This window comes from Chiloscyllium punctatum, chromosome 8, assembly GCF_047496795.1.
Source record: "Chiloscyllium punctatum isolate Juve2018m chromosome 8, sChiPun1.3, whole genome shotgun sequence".
NCBI classification, from domain to species: domain Eukaryota; kingdom Metazoa; phylum Chordata; class Chondrichthyes; order Orectolobiformes; family Hemiscylliidae; genus Chiloscyllium; species Chiloscyllium punctatum.
The window spans coordinates 117,795,504-117,818,190 of record NC_092746.1 but is presented as its reverse complement, the minus strand read 5'-3'; the positions used below and the strand labels follow the sequence as shown (position 1 = coordinate 117,818,190).

At 43.9% G+C, this 22,687-nt stretch overlaps 1 protein-coding gene across 3 annotated transcripts in view; it reads left to right on the top strand.

Moving 5' to 3' along the window:
• LOC140480839 (meiosis-specific coiled-coil domain-containing protein MEIOC-like) overlaps positions 1-22,687 on the top strand; it is an 81,144-nt gene that overhangs the window by 41,171 nt on the left and 17,286 nt on the right. For 2 of the 3 annotated variants that reach the window (XM_072576308.1, XM_072576307.1), the window contains 3 exons: positions 10,368-10,537; positions 16,746-16,847; positions 18,486-20,289. In XM_072576308.1, the coding sequence (XP_072432409.1) occupies positions 10,389-10,537; positions 16,746-16,847; positions 18,486-20,289 (2,055 nt within the window). In that variant the 5' untranslated portion in view covers positions 10,368-10,388. Of the gene's footprint in view, positions 1-8,276; positions 8,695-10,367; positions 10,538-16,745; positions 16,848-18,485; positions 20,290-22,687 lie in introns of all 3 variants that reach the window. The other variant, XM_072576309.1, reaches the window with a different exon arrangement.

Sequence of the window (22,687 nt, the reverse complement as noted above, 5' to 3'; positions counted from 1 at the left end):
ATAATAATAGAATATCTTGGTATAATTAGCAATTATTCCTTTCATGTCTAATTGGAACAAAAGCAATTCTTGTAACTTTGTTTAGTAGATATGTGAGCAAAAGCTTGGATAAATCAAATTTCTAATCTATATTATAAACTGTTAGTTATATATTTCAAAGTGCTACAGTTCTAACATGGATACAGTCTCCAGATCACAAGTTATCAAACAAATATATTTGCATCGATGTTCCATATAAAAAGAAAATTGAAATGGTACACTCCCTTGTCCATTTCTTTCCTAAAAATAATATTCCATATCAGTCTTAACCAGTTTGAGCAATCTTTTGGGGAAGTGCAAAAGAATGTATGACTTAATATGCAAAACATAAAATGGTTTGGATGGTCAGGTCTAAGCTGCCTTGGTGAATTTCTGCAGGGCAGTTTGTAGGTGGTACGTATTGCTGATACTGCACATCTGTGCTGGAGGGAGTGAATATTTGTGGATATGGTGCTAACCAAGTGGGCTGTTTTGTCCTGGATAGTGTGAAGCTTCTTGAGTCTTGGAGCTGCACTTGTCCAGACAAGTGGGGCACATGCCTTCAAATCCTGACTTGTTCCTTTTAAATGGTGGACAAATCTTGGGTAGTCAGTGTGTGAGCTAGTCACTCTAAGATTCTTAGCCTCTGACCTCATGTGTAGCCCGAAGGGTAAGGACAACCAGTTTCCTTCCTGGAAGGGCATTAATGACACAAATAGGTTTTTTATGACAGTTGTCAATGGTTAAATGATTGTTTCCCAATTTTTAAATTTAAATTCATTTTTCTTCATCACCATGTTTTGAACCCATGTCTCCAGAGCATTAGCTTGGCTGTCTGGATACTAGTCCAGTGAAACAGTTCATTTTACATTCTATGAACATATTTAGTTAGATGTCTTGCAGTGCGTTATTAGTGGAAAGGTTTGTATGGGAAGAATTTGCACTTCCATTTCAGTTCAATTAAATTTGAGTTAGAAAATTTTAGGATGAATCAATTTGTTACACAAATACAGAAATAAAGTACTGCAGATTCTGGAAATGAACAGAAATGCAGGAAATATTTTGAATAGAGGGCATTGGTAAGAAGAAACTAAGGAGAATTTGAGGAAAAATGGGCTGAGTCACCACGACTGAGAAGGGGATCGCAGGTGCTGGAAGAGCACAGCAGTTCAGGCAGCATCCAAGTAGCTTCGAAATCCACGTTTCAGGCAAAAGCCCTTCATCAGGAATAAAGGCAGTGAGGAACAGCATATAACAGAGGGCATTCATGAGAAGTGACTGAGGAACATTCTGGCAAAAGTCAGCTCAGTGACCATGGCTGAGAAGAGGGTCGCAGATTTGGGTTGGCCGCTCAGTAACCAGGTTTGAAGACTGAGTGAGTAGTGCCTGGAGAGAGAGATACAATAGTTACACATGCATCTCCTTGAATGTGCATTTGCCAAAGAATTCTGGAGAAATGTCATTCTGTGTCACCTTACCTTGATGAAGAAATTTGCAAAGAAAAACCTATGGGCCACAAGTCCATCAAGAAGTGGTCAGCACATTAGCATCATCAAGACCCTGCAGGGAAAAAGAGAGAATGGATTTTGTTGGGTTGTTACCTGAGCAAACTGTCACAAGTCATTTGGCAGAATACCTCATCACCAGAACTTTCTAACAAGCACTAAGACATTTCTTGCCTGGTGGTGAGAAAGACAATACCCAACTAATCGAAGGAGCTGTCAGGAGCTTGAGTAGAGACTGTTATCTGCTGGAATGTGCCTTTACAAAGGAAGTTGGGGAGGAATACAGTGGTTTTTGTCGAGGTTCGTCTTGAACAGATCTATGACACAAGACTCTGTGCTCTACAGCCTGTTCAGTTATCAGATCCTCTTGTTGCCTCTATGGATGTAAATACTCTGCTTGAATAAGAAATGCCTTTGGTTTTCGCAACTGCAACGAATTTCAAATTCTAATGTTTGTTTTTCTTGATATGCGAAGACAGTACAGAACTGATTTAGTACATGTGAATATAGATAAATATATTTTAAAGAATAAAGTATATTTTTTCAATTACTCAGGTGGAAGTATTAAATTGGGAAATGTTAACTGCTACAATATTAGGCAGGAACTAAGGAATGTAGATTGGGGGCAACTGTTAGAAGGTAAATCCACATCTGACATGTTGGAATCTTTTTGAAGGTCAGTTGATTAGAGTTCAGGGGCCAGTATGTTCTTGTGGAAATGAAGGATAAGGATGGCATGGTTCAGGAACCTTGGATAACAACAGAAATTGAGAGCTTAGTCAAAAAAAGGAGGCATATGTAAAGTTTTTAGGAAATTGAAAACAGACAGAGCCCTCGAAGACGACTGAGATGGTAGGAAATAACTGAAACAAGGAATCAGGAGTACTACATGGGGCCAAGAAATGTCTTTCTGGATTAGTGGTGCTGGAAGAGCACAGCAGTTCAGGCAGCATCCAAGTAGCTTCGAAATCCACGTTTCAGGCAAAAGCCCTTCATCAGGAATAAAGGCAGTGAGCCTGAAGCATGAAGAGATAAGCTAGAGGAGGGTGGGGGTGGGGAGAAAGTAGCATAGAGTACAATGGGTGAGTGGGGGAGGGGATGAAGGTGATAGGTCAGGGAGGAGAGGGTGGAGTGGATAGGTGGAAAAGGAGATAGGCAGGTCGGACAAGTCCGGACAAGTCATGGGGACAGTGCTGAGCTGGAAGTGTAGAACTAGGGTGACGTGGGGGAAGGGGAAATAAGGAAACTGTTGAAGTCCACATTGATGCCCTGGGGTTGAAGTGTTCCAAGGCGGAAGATGAGGCGTTCTTCCTCCAGGCGTCTGGTGGTGAGGGAGCGGCGGTGAAGGAGGCCCAGGACCTCCATGTCCTCGGCAGCACGGGAGGGGGAGTTGAAATGTTGGGCCACGGGACGGTGTGGTTGATTGGTGCGGGTGTCTTGGAGATGTTCCCTAAAGCGCTCTGCTAGGAGGCGCCCAATCTCCCCAATGTAGAGGAGACCGCATCGGGAGCAACGGATACAGTAAATGATATTAGTGGATGTGCAAGTAAAACTTTGGATGTGGAAGGCTCCTTTAGGGCCTTGGATAGAGGTGAGGGAGTAAGTGTGGGCGCAGGTTTTACAGTTCCTGCGGTGGCAGGGGAAAGTGCCAGGACAGGAGGGTGGGCTGTAGGCGGGCGTGGACCTGACCAGGTAGTCACGGAGGGAACAGTCTTTGCGGAAGGCGGAAAGGGATGGGGAGGGAAATATATCCCTGGTGGTGGAGTCTGTTTGGAGGCGGTGGAAATGTCGGTGGATGATTTGGTTTATGCGAAGGTTGGTAGGGTGGAAGGTGAGCACCAGGGGCGTTCTGTCCTTGTTACGGTTGGAGGGGTGGGGTCTGAGGGCGGAGGTGCGGGATGTAGACAAGATGCTTTGGAGGGCATCTTTAACCACGTGGGAAGGGAAATTGCGGTCTCTGAAGAAGGAGGCCATCTGGTGTGTTCTGTGGTGGAACTGGTCCTCCTGGGAGCAGATCCCGCGGAGGCGGAGGAATTGGGAATACGGGATGGCATTTTTGCAAGAGGTAGGGTGGGAAGAGGTGTAATCCAGGTAGCTGTGGGAGTTGGTGTGTTTGTAAAAAATGTCAGTGTCAAGTCGGTCGTCATTAATGGAGATGGAGAGGTCCAGGAAGGGGAGTGAGGTGTCAGAGATGGTCCAGGTAAATTTAAGGTCAGGGTGGAATGTGTTGGTGAATTGCTCACCCTCCTCGCGGGAGCACGAGGTGGCGCCAATGCAGTCATCAATGTAGCGGAGGAAGAGGTGGGGAGTGGTGCCGGTGTAATTACAGAAGATCAACTGCTGTACGTAGCAGGGCAGGGCTGGGAGCTGGGATCTGGTGTGGGTGTAGAGCTGGGAGTGGGGGCGGAACCTGTAATTGGAGTGGGTGTGATGGTGGGGAATGGGGGTGGAGTCATGAGCAGGGGTAGTGTTCCCCTCGTCATTCTGGGGGGTGGGGATAGTGACAGTGGGGTCTGTGGGGGGCATGTCAGCAGAATGCAGGTGAGTGACGTCGATGGTGGCAGAAGTGGTGGTGACCACGGCAGTAGGGGTGGTAGAAGTCACTGAGCATGTGGTATCAGCGATGATGTGAAGGGCGGAAGTGATGTCACGTGTGATGCATGAGGAATTGTGAGGGGTGGAAGTGGTTGTGGGAGTGGCCATGATGGGGACAGAAGTGACATCCTCAATCAGCGTGGGGGTGGCAGCTGCGTCAGCCGCATGGCTAATGGTGGAATAGATTCCAAGGCTGGGGAATCTTCTGGAATGTTTGAGGAGCCCTGGTTACGGAGGTAGGTAGATAAAAGTTTGTTGTACTTACAGTTTTTGATGTTTGAGATGGAATTGAAATATTGTTTGTTGAGAGTATGAATTCTCCTGAGGATGTAGTACAGAGTGGGTCCTTTGCAATTCTGAGAGAGTGTGGCCCTCAGCTGCGGCAGGGCTGACTGTAGAGAGGTTAGGGGCCGGCGCATTGCTTCAAGCAGAGGATCTTGAAGGAGAACTGTTGCTGGTGTTTTTGAATCTGTAGTTGAAGGAGAACTGTTACCCACTCCAGTTACAGGTTCCGCCCCCCACTCCCAGCTCTTACACCCACACCAGATCCCAGCTCCCACCCCTGCTGAGTTTTCACCATCCCCCCAGACCTCCCCCTCACTGAGGACGAACGATCAGTCTTCATCAAAGGACTCACCTTCATTCCCCTCCGTCCACGCATCAATGAATTTAATACGTGCCGTGACGTCGAACAATTCTTCCGTTGCCTCCGCCTCCGAGCTTACTTTCACAATCAGGACTCTCGCCCACCTCCAACACACTGCATCCACCTGGACACCCCGCACTGGCCTATTACCTGCCCTCGACCTCTTCATTTCCAACTGCCGCTGGGACATTAACCGCCTCAACCTGTCTACCCCCCTCCCCCACTCCAATTTCTCACCCTCACAACGCGCAGCCCTCCAATCCCTCTGTTTCAATCCTAACTCACCATCAAGCCAGCGGATAAGGGGGGGCGCAGTGGTAGTCTGGCGCACTGACCTCTATACCGCTGAAGCCAAACAACAACTCGAGGACACCTCTTCTGACTGCCCCCTCGACCATGACCCCACCCCCCATCGCCAAACCATCATCTCCCAGACCATACGGAACCTCATCACCTCAGGAGATCTCCCACCCACAGTTTCCAACCCCATAGTCCGGGACCCCCGCACTGCCCGGTTCTACCTCCTTCCCAAGATCCACAAGCCTGACCACCCTGGCCCAGTGAACTCATCTCTACCTACCTCGACACTGTCCTTTCCCCCCTAGTCCAGAAACTCCCCACATACATTTGAGACACCACCCACGCCCTCCACCTTCTCCAAGACTTCCGTTTCCCCGGCCCCCAACGCCTCATCTTCACCATGGATATCCAATCCCTCTACACCTCTATCCGCCATGACCAGGGCCTCCAAGACCTCCGTTTTTTCCTCTCCAGACATTCCCAACAGTACCCTTCCACCGACACTCTCATTCGTTTGGCCGAACTGGTCCTCACCCTTCACAATTTCTCCTTTGAATCCTCCCACTTCCTCCAGACCTTAGGGGTAGCCATGGGCACACATATGGGCCCCAGCTATGCCTGTCTCTTTGGCTATGTAGAACAGTTGATCTTCCGTAATTACACCGGCACCACTCCCCACCTCTTCCTCCGCTACATTGATGACTGCATTGGCGCCACCTCGTGCTCCCGCGAGGAGGTTGAGCAATTCATCAACTTCACCAACACATTCCACCCTGACTTAAATTTACCTGGACCATCTCTGACACCTCACTCCCCTTCCTGGATTAATCTCCATTAATGACGACCGACTTGACACTGACATTTTTTACAAACCCACCAACTCCCACAGCTACCTGGATTACACCTCTTCCCACCCTACCTCTTGCAAAAATGCCATCCCGTATTCCCAATTCTTCCGCCTCTGCAGGATCTGCTCCCAGGAGGACCAGTTCCACCACAGAACACACCAGATGGCCTCCTTCTTTAGAGACCGCAATTTCCCTTCCCACGTGGTTAAAGATGCCCTCCAACGCATCTCGTCTACATCCCGCACCTCCGCCCTCAGGCCCCACCCCTCCAACCGTAACAAGGACAGAATGCCCCTGGTGATCACCTTCCACCCTACAAACCTTCGCATAAACCAAATCATCCGCCGACATTTCCGCCACTCCAAACAGACCCCACCACCAGGGATATATTTCCCTCTCCACCCCTTTTCGCCTTCCGCTAAGACCGTTCCCTCCGTGACTACCTGGTCAGGTCCACCTACCCCTACAACCCACCCTCCCATCCTAGCACTTTCCCCTGCCACCGCAGGAACTGTAAAACCTGCGCCCACACCTCCTCCCTCACCTCTATCCAAGGCCCTAAAGGAGCCTTCCACTTCCATCAAAGTTTTACTTGCACATCCACTAATATCATTTATTGTATCCGTTGCTCCCGATGCGGTCTCCTCTACATTGGGGAGACTGGGCGCCTCCTAGCAGAGCGCTTTAGGGAACATCTCCGGGACACTCACACCAATCAACCACACCTCCCCGTTGCCCAACATTTCAACTCCCCCTCCCACTCTGCCAAGGACATGGAGGTCCTGGGCATCCTTCACTGCCGCTCCCTCACCACCAGACATCTGGTGGAAGAACGTCTCATCTTCCACCTCGGAACACTTCAACCCCAGGGCATCAATGTGGACTCCAACAGTTTCCTCATTTTCCCCTTCCCCACCTCACCCTAGTTCTAAACTTCCAGCTCAGCCTGTCCCCATGACTTGTCCTACCTTCCTATCTCCTTTTCCACCTATCCACTCCACTCTCTCCTCCTTGACCTATCACCTTAATCCCCTCCCCCACTCACCCATTGTACTCTATGCTACTTTTTCCCCACCCCCACCCTCCTCTAGCTTATCTCTCCACGCTTCAGGCTCACTGCCTTTATTCCTGATGAAGGGCTTTAGCCCGAAACGTCGATTTCGAAGATACTTGGATGCTGCCTGAACTGCTGTGCTCTTCCAGCACCACTAATCCAGAATCTGGTTTCCAGCATCTGCAGTCATTGTGTTTACCTCAAAAGATGTCTTTGGCAAGCAAGACTAAAGAAAATCCAAAGGTGTTTATACATACATGAGGAGCAATAGGTTGGCTCAGGAAAGCGGAGGTGCACTCGAGGACAAAGGAGGGAATTTATGTGGAGCCGGAGGAAGTGAATGAGGTCCTTTAACAAATACTTTACATCAGTATTCACAAAGGAGAAAGATGTGCTGGATGGTGAGTTTCTGGAACATATGTTAATACTCTAGGACATGTCAATAGGAAAAAAGAGATTTTAGCAAGGTTTGTAGCCCAGGTTGCGGTTTAGGGTGTAGGTTTGCTCACTGAGCTGTAGGTTTGATAGCCAGAGGTTTCATTACCTGGCTAGGTAACATCATCAGTGGCGACCTCCACGTGAAGCGAAGCTGTTGTCTCCTGCTTTCTATTTATATATTTGTCCTGGATGGAGTTCCTGGGGTTTGTGGTGATGTCATTTCCTGTTCGTTTTCTGAGAGGTTGATAGATAGTATCTAGATCTATGTGCTTATTTATGGCGTTGTGGTTGGAGTGCCAGGCCTCTAGGAATTCTCTGGCATGTCTTTGCTTAGCCTGTCTCAGGATAGATGTGTTGTCACAGTCGAAAAGGTGGGTTTTATTTTCATCCGTGTGTAGGGCTACGAGGGAGAGAGGGTCATGTCTTTTTGTGGCTAGCTGGTGTTCATGTCGCCTGGTGGCTAACTTTCTTCCTGTTTGTCCTATGTAGTGTTTGTGGCAGTCCTTGCATGGAATTTTGTAGATGGTGTTTTGTCCATGGGTTGTACTGCGTCTTTTAAGTTTGTTAGTTTTTGTTTGAGAGTATTGGTGGGTTTGTGTGCTACTAGGATTCCGAGGGGTCTTAGTAGTATGGCTGTCATTTCTGAAACTTCTTTGATATATGGTAAGGTGGTTAGGGTTTCTGGCTGTGTTTGGTCTGCTTGTCGTGGTTTATTCTTGGGCAATCTGCGGACTGTATGTTTTGAGTATCTGTTCTTCTTGAATACATTGTATAGGTGGTTCTCCTCTGTTTTCTGACGTTCGTCTGTGCTGCAGTGTGTGGCGGCTCATTGGAATAGTGTTCTGATACAGCTTTGTTTGTGTGTGTTGTAGCCCTACACACGGATGAAAAAAAAACCCACCATTTCGACTGGGACAACACACCTATCCTGGGACAGCTAAGCAAAGACATGCCAGAGAATTCCTAGAGACCTGGCACTCCAACCACAATGCCATAAACAAACACATCGATCTAGATACCATCCATCAACCCTTCAGAAAACAAACAGGAAATGACATCACCCCAAACCCCAGGATCCCCATCCAGGACAAACATAAATAGAAAGCAGGAGACAACAGCTTCGCTTCACTTGGAGGTCGCCACTGATGATGTTACCTAGCCAGATAATGAAACATCTGGATATCAAACCTACAGCTCAGCGAGCAAACCTACACCCCGAAAAAGGAGATGTTGGCTATTTTGAAAAGCATTTAGGCAGACAAGTCCCTAAAATCCAGCCTAGGGAGGCAGGTGAAGAAACTTCAGGGGCCTTTATAAAATCTTTGTATCTTTTTTAGTCAAGGAGGGGTCCCAGAGGATTGGCGAATAGCCAGCATTGTTTCTTTGTTTAAGAAGGATAACGGGGATAATCTGGGAAATTACATGCCACTGAGCTGTGTGTCAGTGGAAGGGAAATTAATGGAGAAGAATCTTAGGGATAGGACTTACTCGTATTTGGAAAAATATAAATTAGTTAGTGATAAGCAACATGGTTTTGTGAAGGAAAAGCCATGCCTCACAAAGTTGATTTGAGTTTTGTTTGAGAAAATGACAAAGCTGTTCGCTGAATTCGGTCGGGGGGGCGTGGGTGTTGGTGGTGTAGATACTGCCTATATAGATTTTACCAAGGCCTTTGACTTGGTCATTATGGCAGGCTGATACAAAAGGCAAAGTTACATGTGGGCCATGGTGAGCTAGTAACATGGTTATAGAACTAGCCGAATAAAGAAGTCAGAGTCAGGGTGGAAGGGTCTTTTTTGAATTGGAGATCTGTGACTAGTTGTGTTCTGTAGGGATTAGTGCTTGGACACCTGTTGTTTGTATATTGGGAGGAGAACGTAGGTGACCTGATTTTAGTATGTTTGTGGATGAGACAAAGATTGAGGGAGGATCTCCAAGGAGACTGAGAGATAAATGTGAGGGGGTTGGGGCTGAGGAATGCGATAGGTAAATGGTGGAGGGGAGTGATGGTGATAAGCTAGAGCGGAGCTCGGAACTGCCCATCTTCCTTCCCACCTATCCAGTCCACTCCACCTTCTGCTCCGACCTATCACCATCATGCCCCCACCTTCAACTACCTGTCGCATTCTTAGCTATCTTCCACCCCCTCCTATTTATCTCTCAGCCCCCTTAGACCATGCCCCCATTCCTGATGAAGAGTTTATGCTCTAAACATCAGTTCTCCTGCTTTGATTCTGCCTGACTGGCAGTGATTTTCCAGCACCACATTTTTTGACTTTGAAAATCACAATGTTACGTTGCCCATTGATGAAACAGAGACCTACAAGAGCTCACGAAATTGTGTTTAACATTTACTAGTAACATTGCAGATTGGGCCTTGACACTCACCAATCCAATAGTCTTAACATAAAAGATGGGGAGCAGATTATATTCTAAGTATAGGAATAGTTAAAGACACCAACTTAATTTTTGGTTTATTGATGAAAAAAGAACTGAATGGAAAAAGTTGAACTTAATTACTTGGCAGTACAAAACTGGAGTATTTATGAAAAAGGCCAATGACTGCTTTGAGAGTGTTGGATTCTCTAAAATGGGTGTATTGAATTCTGAAGCATACCAGTATTCAAAGTTTGTATGTTTTAGAGTCGATATGTTAAATCCAAGAAAATATATCAGCATTTTACTTAACTGAGAACCTTGACACTTCTGGATTTTAACTCACATTTTGAAATTATTTGAATTTATCATTGTGTCTTAACTTTGGATTTGCTCTACGCTTCCCCTGTTGAATGTAAAATTGTTGATTGTGCAATGTTGCATTTGGTCCATTTTCATAAGAAAATGTGAAAATATTTTTAATTACAAATGGAAATATAAAATGTGTGATAATGTGTTAATTTAATGTGTGTTGTAACTGGCAAACATTTGAAAAATTTCTGTATTAAGTTCTAATTATTTAACAGGTAACTTAGTAAGGAGATAACATGGAACAGCAGCTTTTCTCAACTTCTCTGTTAAGTGGCATCAGCAGTTCTACACCTTCTGTTGATCCAGCTATCTTATACAGCCATTGGTCTGTGTTTGCTGATGATAGTGTGCCTCCAGTTACTTTTCACGATGGACCTAAACAGAGGTAAATAAATTGTTTTATTCAGAAACTGCTGGATATTAATGTCAATTTAAACAGTGTTATGTTAAGTGCATAGTTAGAATCAGTGATGCTCCAGTGTCACCATTGAGTTTAGCTGGTATGTGTTATTGTACTTGTTTAACTTAATGTTCCTGGGATATGAATATTGCTGGCTAGACTTTATTGTTGATCTTTAAAGACCTACAAAAGTGCACTTGAACCACTGTAGTTTTTGGGGTTTAGTGTTGTTAGGAAGGGAGTTCCACGAATTTGGTAAAAACAATGACTGCAGATGCTGGACACCAGATTCTGGATTAGTGGTGCTGGAAGAGCACAGCAGTTCGGGTAGCATCCAAGGAGCAGCGAAATCGAAGTTTCGGGCTAAAGCCCTTCATCAGGAATAAAGGCAGAGAGCCTGAAGTGTGGAGAGATAAGCTAGAGGAGGGTGGGGGTGGGGAGAAAGTAGCATAGAGTACAATAGGTGAGTGGGGGAGGGGATGAAGGTGATAGGTCAGGGAGGAGAGGGTGAAGTGCATAGGTGGAAAAGGAGATAGGCAGGTAGGACAGGTCCGGACAAGTCATGGGGACAGTGCTGAGCTGGAATTTTGAACTAGGGTGAGATGGGGGCGAAGGGGAAATGAGGAAACTGTTGAAGTCCACATTGATGTCCTGGGGTTGAAGTGTTCCAAGGCGGAAGATGAGGCGTTCTTCCTCCAGGCGTCTGGTGGTGAGGGAGCGGCGGTGAAGGAGGCCCAGGACCTCCATGTCCTCGGCAGAGTGGGAGGGGGAGTTGAAATGTTGGGCCACGGGGCGGTGTAGTTGATTGGTGCGGGTGTCACGGAGATGTTCCCTAAAGCGCTCTGCTAGGAGGCGCCCAGTCTCCCCAATGTAGAGGAGACCGCATCGGGAGCAACGGATACAATAAATGATATTAATGGATGCGCAGGTAAAACTTTGGATGTGGAAGGCTCCTTTAGGGCCTTGGATAGAGGTGAGGGAGGAGGTGTGGGCGCAGGTGTTACAGTTCCTGCGGTGGCAGGGGAAGGTGCCAGGATGGGAGGATGAGTTTTAGGGGGGCGTGGACCTGACCAGGTAGTCACGGAGGGAACAGTTTTTGAGGAAGGTGGAAAGGGGTGGGGAGGGAAATATATCCCTGGTGGTGGGGTCTTTTTCGAGGTGGCAGAAATGTCGGCGGATGATTTGGTTTATGCGAAGTTTGGTGGGGTGGAAGGTGAGCACCAGGGGCATTCTGTCCTTGTTACGGTTGGAGGGGTGGGGTCTGAGGGCAGAGGTGTGGGATGTGGGCGAGATGCGTTGGAGGGCATCTTTAACCACGTGGGAAGGGAAATTGCGGTCTCTAAAGAAGGAGGCCATCTGGTGTGTTCTGTGGTGGAACTGGTCCTCCTGGGAGCAGATCCGGCGGAGGAATTGGGAATACGGGATGGCATTTTTGCAAGAAGTAGGGTGGGAAGAGGTATAATCCAGGTAGCTGTGGGAGTTGGGTTTGTAAAAGATGTCAGTGTCAAGTTGGTCGTCATTAATGGAGATGGAGAGGTCCAGGAAGGGGAGGGAGGTGTCAGAGATGGTCCAGGTAAATTTAAGGTCAGGGTGAAATGTGTTGGTGAAGTTGATGAATTGCTCAACCTCCTCGTGGGAGCCAATACAGTATTAAAGTAGTGGAGTAAGAGGTGGGGAGTGGTGCCGGTGTAATTACGGAAGATCAACTGTTCTACGTAGCCAACAAAGAGACAGGCATAGCTGGGGCCCATACGTGTGCCCATGGCTACCCCTTTGGTCTGGAGGAAGTGGGAGGATTCGAAGGAGAAATTGTTAAGGGTGAGGACCAGTTCGGCCAAACGAATGAGTGTGTCGGTGGAAGGGTACTGTTGGGACGTCTGGAGAGGGAAAAAAACAGAGGGCTTGGAGGCCCTGGTCATGGCAGATGGAGGTGTAGAGGAATTGGATATCCATGGTGAAGATGAGGCGTTGGCCTAGTGACAATGAAGGAATAATGATCTAGTTCTATATCAGGATGGTGTGTGCTTTGGAAGGGATCTTCCAGGTGATGGTGTACTCATGCATTGTTGACATCATCTTTCTAGATGCTAGATGTTACACGTTTGAAAGGTATTGTTTAAGATTCAGCTAGTTAGATGAGTAATGGTGCTATGCTGCCACTGTAAGTGATGGATATTAAGTCCCACACCCAGAGTGCATTCTGTGCTCTTGTCACTCTGCGTGTCTTCCAAACGTAATATAGAGTACTGATTCATTATTTGAGGGAGAAGGTGGTGTAACTGGTAATCAGTGGGGGAGGTTTCCTTGCCCATTTTGACCTGATGCCATGAGGCATCATGACATCAGAGTCAATGTTGAAGACTATCAAGGGAGCTGTGTATTACTATGCTACCATCTTTGATAGGTCTCTCCAGCCAGTGAGGCAGGGCATGGCCAGTGATGGTGTTGACAGTGTTTTGAATACTGGATTCCGTGAGTATGACTATCTTGCAAAAGATGTCAGACTGTTGCTTGTGGGACAATTCTCCCAATTTTGCTACTAGCCATCCAGATATATTTCAGAAGGGTGGTAAATTGTAATCAGTGGGAGTTTTCCTTGCCCATTTTGACTTGATGCCATGAGGAGTCATAATGTCTGAGTCACTGACATTTGAAGACTGTCAAGGATTTACCAGGATCAACAGTTTTATATTTGCCACTGTCTTTCCCAGTGCCTTGGTTGATGCTGAATCATCTGTCCAGATTCTGTCCATTTTGTTTTAGACTTTGTAGTAATTTGGTACAACTGAGTAGCTTTCTAGATAGTTTCAGAGGGCAGTTAAGCGTTACTACATAGCTGGAGTCATAAGTAGGCCAGTTGGGTAACTATGCCAGATTTTCCTTCTCGAAAAGACATTAATGTTTGTACAATAATTGGTATCGATTTATGTGGTCCATTTTGATTTTAATTCCAGATAAGTTTTTAAATTCAAACCTGTGTTTTCAGAACAGTAGTCTTAGAGTCATTGTCATATAGTTAGACAGCATGGAAACAGATCCTTCCGTGCCACCTAGATATCCTAAACTGATCTAGTTCCATTTGCCAACATTTGGTGCATATCCCTCTTAAATTCTTCCTGTTCATGTACCCATCCCGATGCCTTTAAATGTTGTAATTGTACCTGCTGCCCCCACCTCCTTTGGCAGCTTGTTCCATACATGCACCATCCTCCGCATGAAAAAGTTCCTTCTCACGTTTCTTTTAAATCTTTTCCCTCTTACTTTAAACCAATTTCCTCTAGTTTTGGACTCTCCTAACCTGGGGAAAAAGACCTTGTCTCTTCACCCAATTCATGCATGTCGTGATTTTATAAACGTCTGTAATATCACCCCTCAGCCTTCTCAGTACCCTGAGGTTCTTTCTGGATTTTCAGTCCAGTGACATTAGCACCATGCCTTTACCTCATGCCAAGTATTCTCAAATAATGTTAAGCCTGATGAGGACTAGGTACTAGGACTAGTGATATATTGCACTGCTGTACTAAGATATTCTGAGTTTGGGTCTAACGCATGTAAGCTTGGTGGGCTACTTTACTGTACATTTAACTGTAATATCCTGGACCCTTGAGTGCTAAATGTGAATAGCATTCCTAGTATTAATGAGCAAAATAAGGAGATCATGTGGGAACTGGAAGTTGCCATGAATTGGATACTGGAATCTCATTTTTGAAACATGAGTGTTAATTCCTTTTCCTCTTTATGGTATAACCTTATGTAAAATGGCACCTATGTTACTTAATAACACTTCACAAAGCAATTTAGAAATGAAGTACTTCGAATGGTTTGAATTGTAATAATTTACTTTTAAGCGAGTCTTTATTGTATGGTATTTCAATAAAAATGATATCACTAAAAAATCCTTGTATAGTTATAGAGTCATAGTCATAGAGATGTACAGCATGGAAACAGACCCTTCGGTCCAACCCGTCCATGCCGACCAGATATCCCAACCCAATCTAGTCCCACTTGCCAGCGCCCGGCCCATATCCCTCCAAATCCTTCCTATTCATATACCCATCCAAATGCCTCTTAAAATGTTGCAATTGTACCAGCCTCCACCACTTCCTCTGACAGCTCATTCCATACACGTACCACCCTCTGCGTGAAAAAGTTGCCCCTTAGGTCTTTTTTTTTATATCTTTCCCCTCTCACCCTGAACCTATGCCCTCTAGTTCTGGACTCCCCGACCCCAGGGAAAAGACTTTGTCTATCTATCCTATCCATGCCCCTCATAATTTTGTAAACCTCTATAAGGTCACCTCACAGCCTCCGACGCTCCAGGGAAAACAGCCCCAGACTGTTCAGCCTCTCCCTGTAGCTCAGATCCTCCAACCCTGGCAACATCCTTGTAAATCTTTTCTGAACCCTTTCAAGTTTCACAACATCTTTCCGATAGGAAGGAGACCAGAATTGCACGCAATATTCCAACAGTGGCCTAACCAATGTTCTGTACAGCCACGACATGACCTCCCAACTCCTGTACTCAATACTCTGACCAATAAAGGAAAGCATCCCAAATGCCTTCTTCACTATCCTATCTACCTGTGACTCCACTTTCAAGGAGCTATGAACCTGCACTCCAAGGTCTCTTTGTTCAGCAACACTCCCTAGGTCCTTACCATTAAGTATATAAGTCCTGCTAAGGTTTGCTTTTCCAAAATGTAGCACCTCGCATTTATGTGAATTAAACTCTATCTGCCACTTCTCAGCCCATTGGCTCATCTGGTCCAGATCCTGTTGTAATCTGAGGTAAACCTCTTCACTGTCCACTACACCTCCAATTTTGGTGTCATCTGCAAACTTACTAATTGTACCTCTTATGCTCGCATCCAAATCATTTATGTAAATGACAAAAAGTAGGGGGCCCAGCACCGATCCATGTAGCACTCCATTGGTCACAGGCCTCCAGTCTGAAAATCAACCCTCTGTCTTCTACCTTTGAGCCAGTTCTGTATCGAAATGGCGAGTTCTCCCTGTATTCCATGAATCTAACCTTGCTAATCAGTCTTCCATGGGGAACCTTGTCGAACGCCTTACTGAAGTCCATATAGATCGCATCTACTGTTCTGCCCTCATCAATCTTCTTTGTTACTTCAAAAAACTCAATCAAGTTTGTGAGACATGATTTCCCACGCACACAGCCATGTTGACTATCCCCAATCAGTCCTTGCCTTTCCAAATACATGTACATCCTGTCCCTCAGGATTCCCTCCAACAACTTGCCCACCACCGAGGTCAAGTTCACCGGTCTATAGTTCCCCGGCTTGTCTTTACCACCCTTCTTAAACAGTGGCACCACGTTTGCCAACCTCCAGTCTTCTGGCACCTCACCTGTGACTATCGATGATACAAATATTATTTTGGATTTTTGTTCTCTCACTGAAAATGAACTTATTGTGCAAACTTTTTTGTGAATAATGTCTCCACTGCTTTCCAATGAACTTTTGAATTTTATTCTTTCCTAATTATTATGCTTTGCAAAATTCAAAAATGAGCCAAAGTCATTAACTTGAGATTCTATAACTAGTTCTAGGGGATAACAAGTGAATTTGTACAAAGTGTTTGTATGGTCTTACCAGATTAATGCATGTACAACTATGAAATACAGATGGGACATCCTTATGATGTTGGTACAGAGGATGTCAACTAAACTGATACTGAGATTGGACACAGGTTGTTAATGGAGACCAAAGAAGCAGGCTTAATAAATTAAGAATTATAGCGAAGGTAAACCCTAATAAATAATTGGATGTAGTGACAAACCCTTAACTTTGGGCACATGTTTGAACTCAGAAGAGAACAGTTCAGATGTAACAACTTCGTGATCGACCCAAGGAGGCCACACCATGAGGTTGTGTTTTAATAAACCCATGACCTCAGCAGACGTTTTGTTTTGCAAAGGGAAGTATTCAGTTATTTAAAAGAGAGAATGCCTTTTTTTTTAAGCTTTTGTACTGGGGAGATAAATTGCAGCAGTCTTTTCTGTTCCTGTATGTCTTTATATTGCAAAAATATTTTTAAAAATGAAAACAGTGTGAAATTCTAGTAATCCAGAAGAGTTTATTTTCAGCTGTATAAAATTCTATGTCATGGGACAAAAATGTAGTTTTTCAAGTATGATTAATATATTATTATAGAAATGTTCTTATTTCAGGGCCCAGTTTAGTTTGTCAGATTCTGGAAATACACCTGATTTATTTGGACTGGTCTCCAGCATACTGGATGAACCTGACAAACCAGAGTCGTTATCCGACTGGTAAGTCAAATTTTACTGATTTTTAGAGTCGCAACAAATTTAGACTGTTGCATTCCACTGATGCTTCTGAATTGTGAAGTTTGTTACTTGAATTTGAAATTGGCAGCTCACATTTAGTAGTTTTTAGATTGAATACTTCCCAGTGTGACAATATAGTTTTGGTGTGCTTTATAAAAGCATTTTGCATCCAAAGATGTGCAGGTTAGGGAATTGGCCATGCTAAATTGCTCAATGTTCAGGGAGGTTAGGTGAATTTCTCAGGGGTAAATGTAGAGTAATGGGGAATAGATTTGGGTGGGATACTTTTCGGTGGGTCAGTGTGGACTTGTTGGACCAAAAGGTCTGTTTCCTTACTGTAGGAATTCTAATTCTAAGTTCTCTACTTTTAATATTATTGTGTACACCAAAGCTTCCTTGCATTCGCATGGTTGTTGGCTCAAAATCCTGCAACTCTCCAACAGCATTGTGGGTATACTTATATCACATGGACTGTGATCATTGAAGGCCAGTCATTGCAGTCCCAGAATTTTGCAGGAGTTCTGGGGGCTGTCCCATGCCTAATCATCTTTTATTCATCAATAACCTTTCCTCAAATATGTGGCAAGAATTGAGGATATTCACTAATGATTATATAATGTTATGTGTGACTCCTCAGATTTTGAGGCAGGCCTTGCACATGTGCAGGACAGCCTGGATAATATTCATGCTTGGATTGTTTCATGCCACATGAATGCAGTCTGCAGCAGACAGCATCTTGCCATTTCCCTTGATACTCAATGATGTAGCTGACCCCATGACAATTAACATTCTGGGAGTTAACATAGACAAGCTACAATGGCAACTCAGAATCTTGGAATTATGACGTAAGTAACCTCACCTGATACTCCCTAAAGCCTATTGGCTATCAACAAGGCAAAGGCTAGGAATGTGATGAAATACTTTCCACTTATGTGGGTACATGCAGCTCCATTAATACTCTAGAAACCCAAGATGGTTCAGAACAAAGGTGTCTGCTTGATTGATACCCCATCCTCACCTTAGATATTCATTCCTACTGCTACCACACAGTCGTAGCATTATAACATATCCAAGATGCCATTGCAGCAACTTGCCTAGCTTCCTTCAACAGAACCTTCCAAATCCATTGCCTCTACCAGCTAGAATGGTAACAGCTGCAGACAATGCTACATGCAGTAGTCCATGCATGTTCACCTCCAAGTCAAGTGTGTTGCTGTTCCTTCACTGTCATTGGATCAAAATCATCAGAGTCCCTTGCTATCGGCACTGAAAGTGCATCTACCAGATGTACTATCATGATTTTAGAAGGTGTCCTGTTACAATCTTAGCAAGACCAATTAGTGATGGGCAACAATTTTTCCTTGTCAGCAATGCTGATATGTAAAGGAATAATAAAAAATATCTGTGTATAATAGTTTTTATGTAGTCCTTTCAGTAGCTGCTATCTTGAGAAACATTCTTTCATATGTGATTCTTCAGCAATAAATTGACTTCATTATATTGCTGGTAGATGAAGTAAACTGCAAAGTACTATCTGACAAAATCTGACAGTGATTGTTAAACTCATGCTGATGCTTTGTGAAATAAGTCTTTGAGCTGTGATTGTTCTGTTTCCTGCAGGGGTTCATCCTCTAGGTTATTTCAGTCAATTTGGTCGAATGCAAATGGGGATTCTATTGGACCAACTTTGAAAAATAACGTGGATCACAGTAGAATTGCAAATCGTTTAGGTGTTTCTCAGTACTATGAAGAGAACTCTCAGGCATTATCTGAAACAGGAAAATTTGAACTTGTTCAAGATTTTCAAAGTTTTAATCTTTCAGAACCATGGAAGACCATGATTAATAAGGAATCCAATCAGTCTGATTCTCGACCCAGAGATCTGTCATCCTCAGCAAGAAACAATGCTTTGCCTCATAAAGAAGGGTTCTCCTTCCAGACCAAGGAATTTGATGGCTGTTTACCAGATTATGAGGAAGCAGAAAGGGGAATTTCTGATTTTACCACACATAACTTTCATAATAATTGTGGCAATAGTAACACAATCACGTGCAAGGAATACTATAAAACTGACTGTTTTAGAGACAATAAATTTATAGCATCTGGAATTAAAGATCGCAGTCAGAATTGTGAAAGTAGTTATGGCCCTCATGTTGGTGAATTGTGGGGCAAGGTTTTGCAGGAAAAACAACCAATTCAAAAAGGATTTGAAGACTTCAATGCAAGTTCTCTTAAAAATAACTCTTCTGTTTCACAAATGAACTTCTGTGGGCAGCAAATTTCCAGAGAGAATGGCTTTGTGGCTGATATAAACCGAAAATCTGCATTAGACTTTCCAAAACAGGAAAACCATACTCATGTTTTACGAGGCAACTTTGAGATCCAATGTGAAAAGCTTCACCAGAATTGTTTAGATGATTTCCCTATGTCATCGGAGTATGTTAATTTAACAAACGTTCTGCCACAGATTGATGAATATAGTCCTCATTCTTCCCAAAGCAGCCTATTGTGGTCTGATAGCAACATGTTAAGCTCCTCTGGTGAGCCTAGTCCAGTGTTTAGAAAAGATGGGAACATTTCAACAAGCTGTCAAACATCAACTATTTCTGCTGTAAGTAGTGGTTCTTCAGCACAATTACCAATTTCTGGTACCCTTCAATCTATGTATTATCCTTCAGCAGCTCCATTGGAATCCTTAAGGCAAAATGAATGCCAGAAATTCCCAAACAATACCATTAGAAATTGGGGTTCATCCAACGCTGGTGTTCAGATGCAAGAACAAAAGAAGATTACTACATCATTGCAGAATGAATCTTCTACGACCAGAGATAATCAGTTTCGAAAACGATGTACTGGCTTTGGTAACAACTGGACACAACATCACAATGATGATTCGGGCAAATATTTCAGATTTTCCAATAAACATGGACATAATGGTGCTAACAACAGAGATGATAAGAGGGGGCGGAAAAATGCGTATCAACATGCTTTGCAGTTGGGACCTTTTGGTCAAAATCACCAACAGTATCATAGAAAACAAGAACAGGACGGTAGCAATTTGTCTGATTTCATTAATCATTCTTTCGTACCCCCATTTCCATTCATGATGCCTGATTATAAACAAAATCAAAACTTCTCCCAATTTGGTCCACATGGATTTTCCTCACCTAGTTTTCCTTTCCCACCTTCAACATTTCCATTCCCTGAATTAATTGACTTTTTTCATTATGATGACTTCAATCAGCTGCACCCTTTTATGAATGACCTTTTTGGTGGAGATATGATCGCACCCTACTTTGGATTTCCACCCCCTTTTTCCAAGTACAGACCTATGAAGAATCGTAGTGGTCCAGCAAATGAACTTCACATACGACTGGAAGAGTGTTATGAGCAATGGCGGGCTTTGGAAAAGGAGAGGAAAAAGGTAGAGGTTATAGGAATTAATCTCCAATTATTTTTGTGTTATTTAAATTTATTTTTGGCCTTTGAACATGTTGGAATGGGTTACTTAATCACTTGTAGGAAATGCATTAACTGTCAGCTAGTTAAATAGAAGGTCCTGAAAAAGGAATCTGAAGCTGGAGTTTAAAAATATTTCTTCTTCTTCTTTGTGAAGATACTTACAGTAATATAACCATTACAATATAATGTACAAGGGTGTAGCATTAAGCCTTTTTTTTTAAGCGAATCAATTAGGTACATGAAAGTTGAAATGCTTTAAGAAATTTAAGCTGAAATCATCCACACTTGAGTTGGTTCTCACTAATAATGGAAAATTATAGTCAAGGTAATATTAAAAACATTTGTTTCATTTAATTATAGTGTAACTTACCTTCAGATATTTCAAGCACACATACTGATATTGTTGATATCCTGTTAAAGACACTATTATCATGTGTTAAATGCTTGGCCTCTAGAACGTGAGAAACAGAAAACTGGCAAATGGCTCGTTGAGCATTATTGTTCATCTCATCAAGATGATAGCTGAATGCCAACTTCACTTTTTGTTAACAATTTTCAAATTCCTTCTTCCATTAGAATCCAAAATTTGATTGATCTCAGTTTTAAATCTACTCCAACAACTGAGTAATTCAAAGATGCACAACCTTGAGTGAAGAATTTTCTTTTAGCTCAGCTCACTATGGTTAATGTACACCTTACACTACTTCCTATAGTTCTGAACAGTCCAGCAAACAGAACATATAAACGAAGAGTGGAAGAAGACATACAGACTGTCAAGCCTGCAGTGCCATTCAATAAGATCATGGCTGATAAGTTTTGTGTTTTGAATTACACATTCTCATTAATCCTCAATTTTTGATTCTCCTGCCTAACGGTACAGTGGCTCAGTGATTAGCACTGCTGCCACACAGCAAAAGGGTCCCAGGTTCGATCCCAGCCTCGGGTGACTGTCTGTGTGGAGTTTGCACATTCTCCCCATGTCTGCGTGGGTTTCCTCTGGGTGCTCCGGTTTCCTCCCACAGGTCAGGTGAATTGCCCATGCTAAATTGCCCATAGTGTTAGGTGCATTAGTCAGAGGGAAATGGGTCTGGGTGGGTTACTGTTTGGAGGGTCGGTGTGGACTTGTTGGGCTGAAGGGCCTGTTTCCACACTGTAGGGAATCTAATCTTGCCTGCCTTTCCTGAAAAATGTTCAATGAATCTCCCGCTTTTTAAAAATTTCAAAGATGCACAACCTACTAAGAGAGAACCTCTCCTCACCTTTGTCCTAAAAAAAAATGACCCCTAACTTTTAAATAGTGCCCCAAATTCCAGATTGACTCATGAGGAAAATTCTTTTCCATGACCACCTTGCCAAGTTGATTCAGAACCTTTTGTATAATTCAGTCCTATCATATCTCACTGTTCTAAATTTCAGTGGAAATGGGTCAAATCTGTACAACCTAGTCAATTCACATATCAGTCTTGTAAGCCTCTGAACTACCTCCAACTTATTTGCATCCTTTTAAGGAGATCAACTGCATACATTGAGCTCACCAATGCCCTATAAAACTAAAGCATAACATCCTTATTACTACGTTCAATTCCTTTGTGATATAGGATAGTATTTAATTATTGATTGGAACCAGGTAAACCTTATTGACCACGAGATCCTTGGCCCAGGTTAACAACCTCAGTCAATCAGGAGGGACTGGCTGACCAAAATTAACAGGAGATTTAAAATCTCCTCAGTTCAGGGGACTGACTCTGAGCTGGCTGGACACAGTCAGTGTACTGTGCACAAGTAAATAAAAGGTGACTTGGTGACAGGATACTGGTCTTTCTGCAGTTATTTCAATTAGCCTTCCTGATTATTTTCTAGATTTTTATTCTTTTTATGTAGGAATAAGAGAATGATCAGTGAGAAGGTAGGGCCAGTCAATGATAGAGTAGGGAACTTGTGCATGGAGTCTGAGCAGATCGGGGAAACCCTAAATGTTTTTTTTTTCTTTTTTGCTTCAGTTTTCACGAAGGAAAGGGACCGTGTTGTGAATGAGAACTTTGAGGAGCTGCGAAATAGGCTTGGGCAGATAAGATTGATGAAGTTGATGTGCTGGAAGTTTTGGCAAACATTAAGATAAATCCCCAGAGCCAGACCAGATTTATCCTAGGTTGCTCCGGGAAGCGTGAATGGAGGTTGCTAAGCCACTGGCGAAGATCTTTGCTTCCTCACTCTCCACTGGTGTCGTACTGGAGAATTGGAGGGAGGCAAATGTTGTTTCCCTTTTCAAGAAGGGGAATAGGGAAATCCCTGGCAATTACAGACCAGTCAGCCTTACGTCTGTGGTCAGCAAGGAAAGAATTCTGAGGGGTAGGATTTAT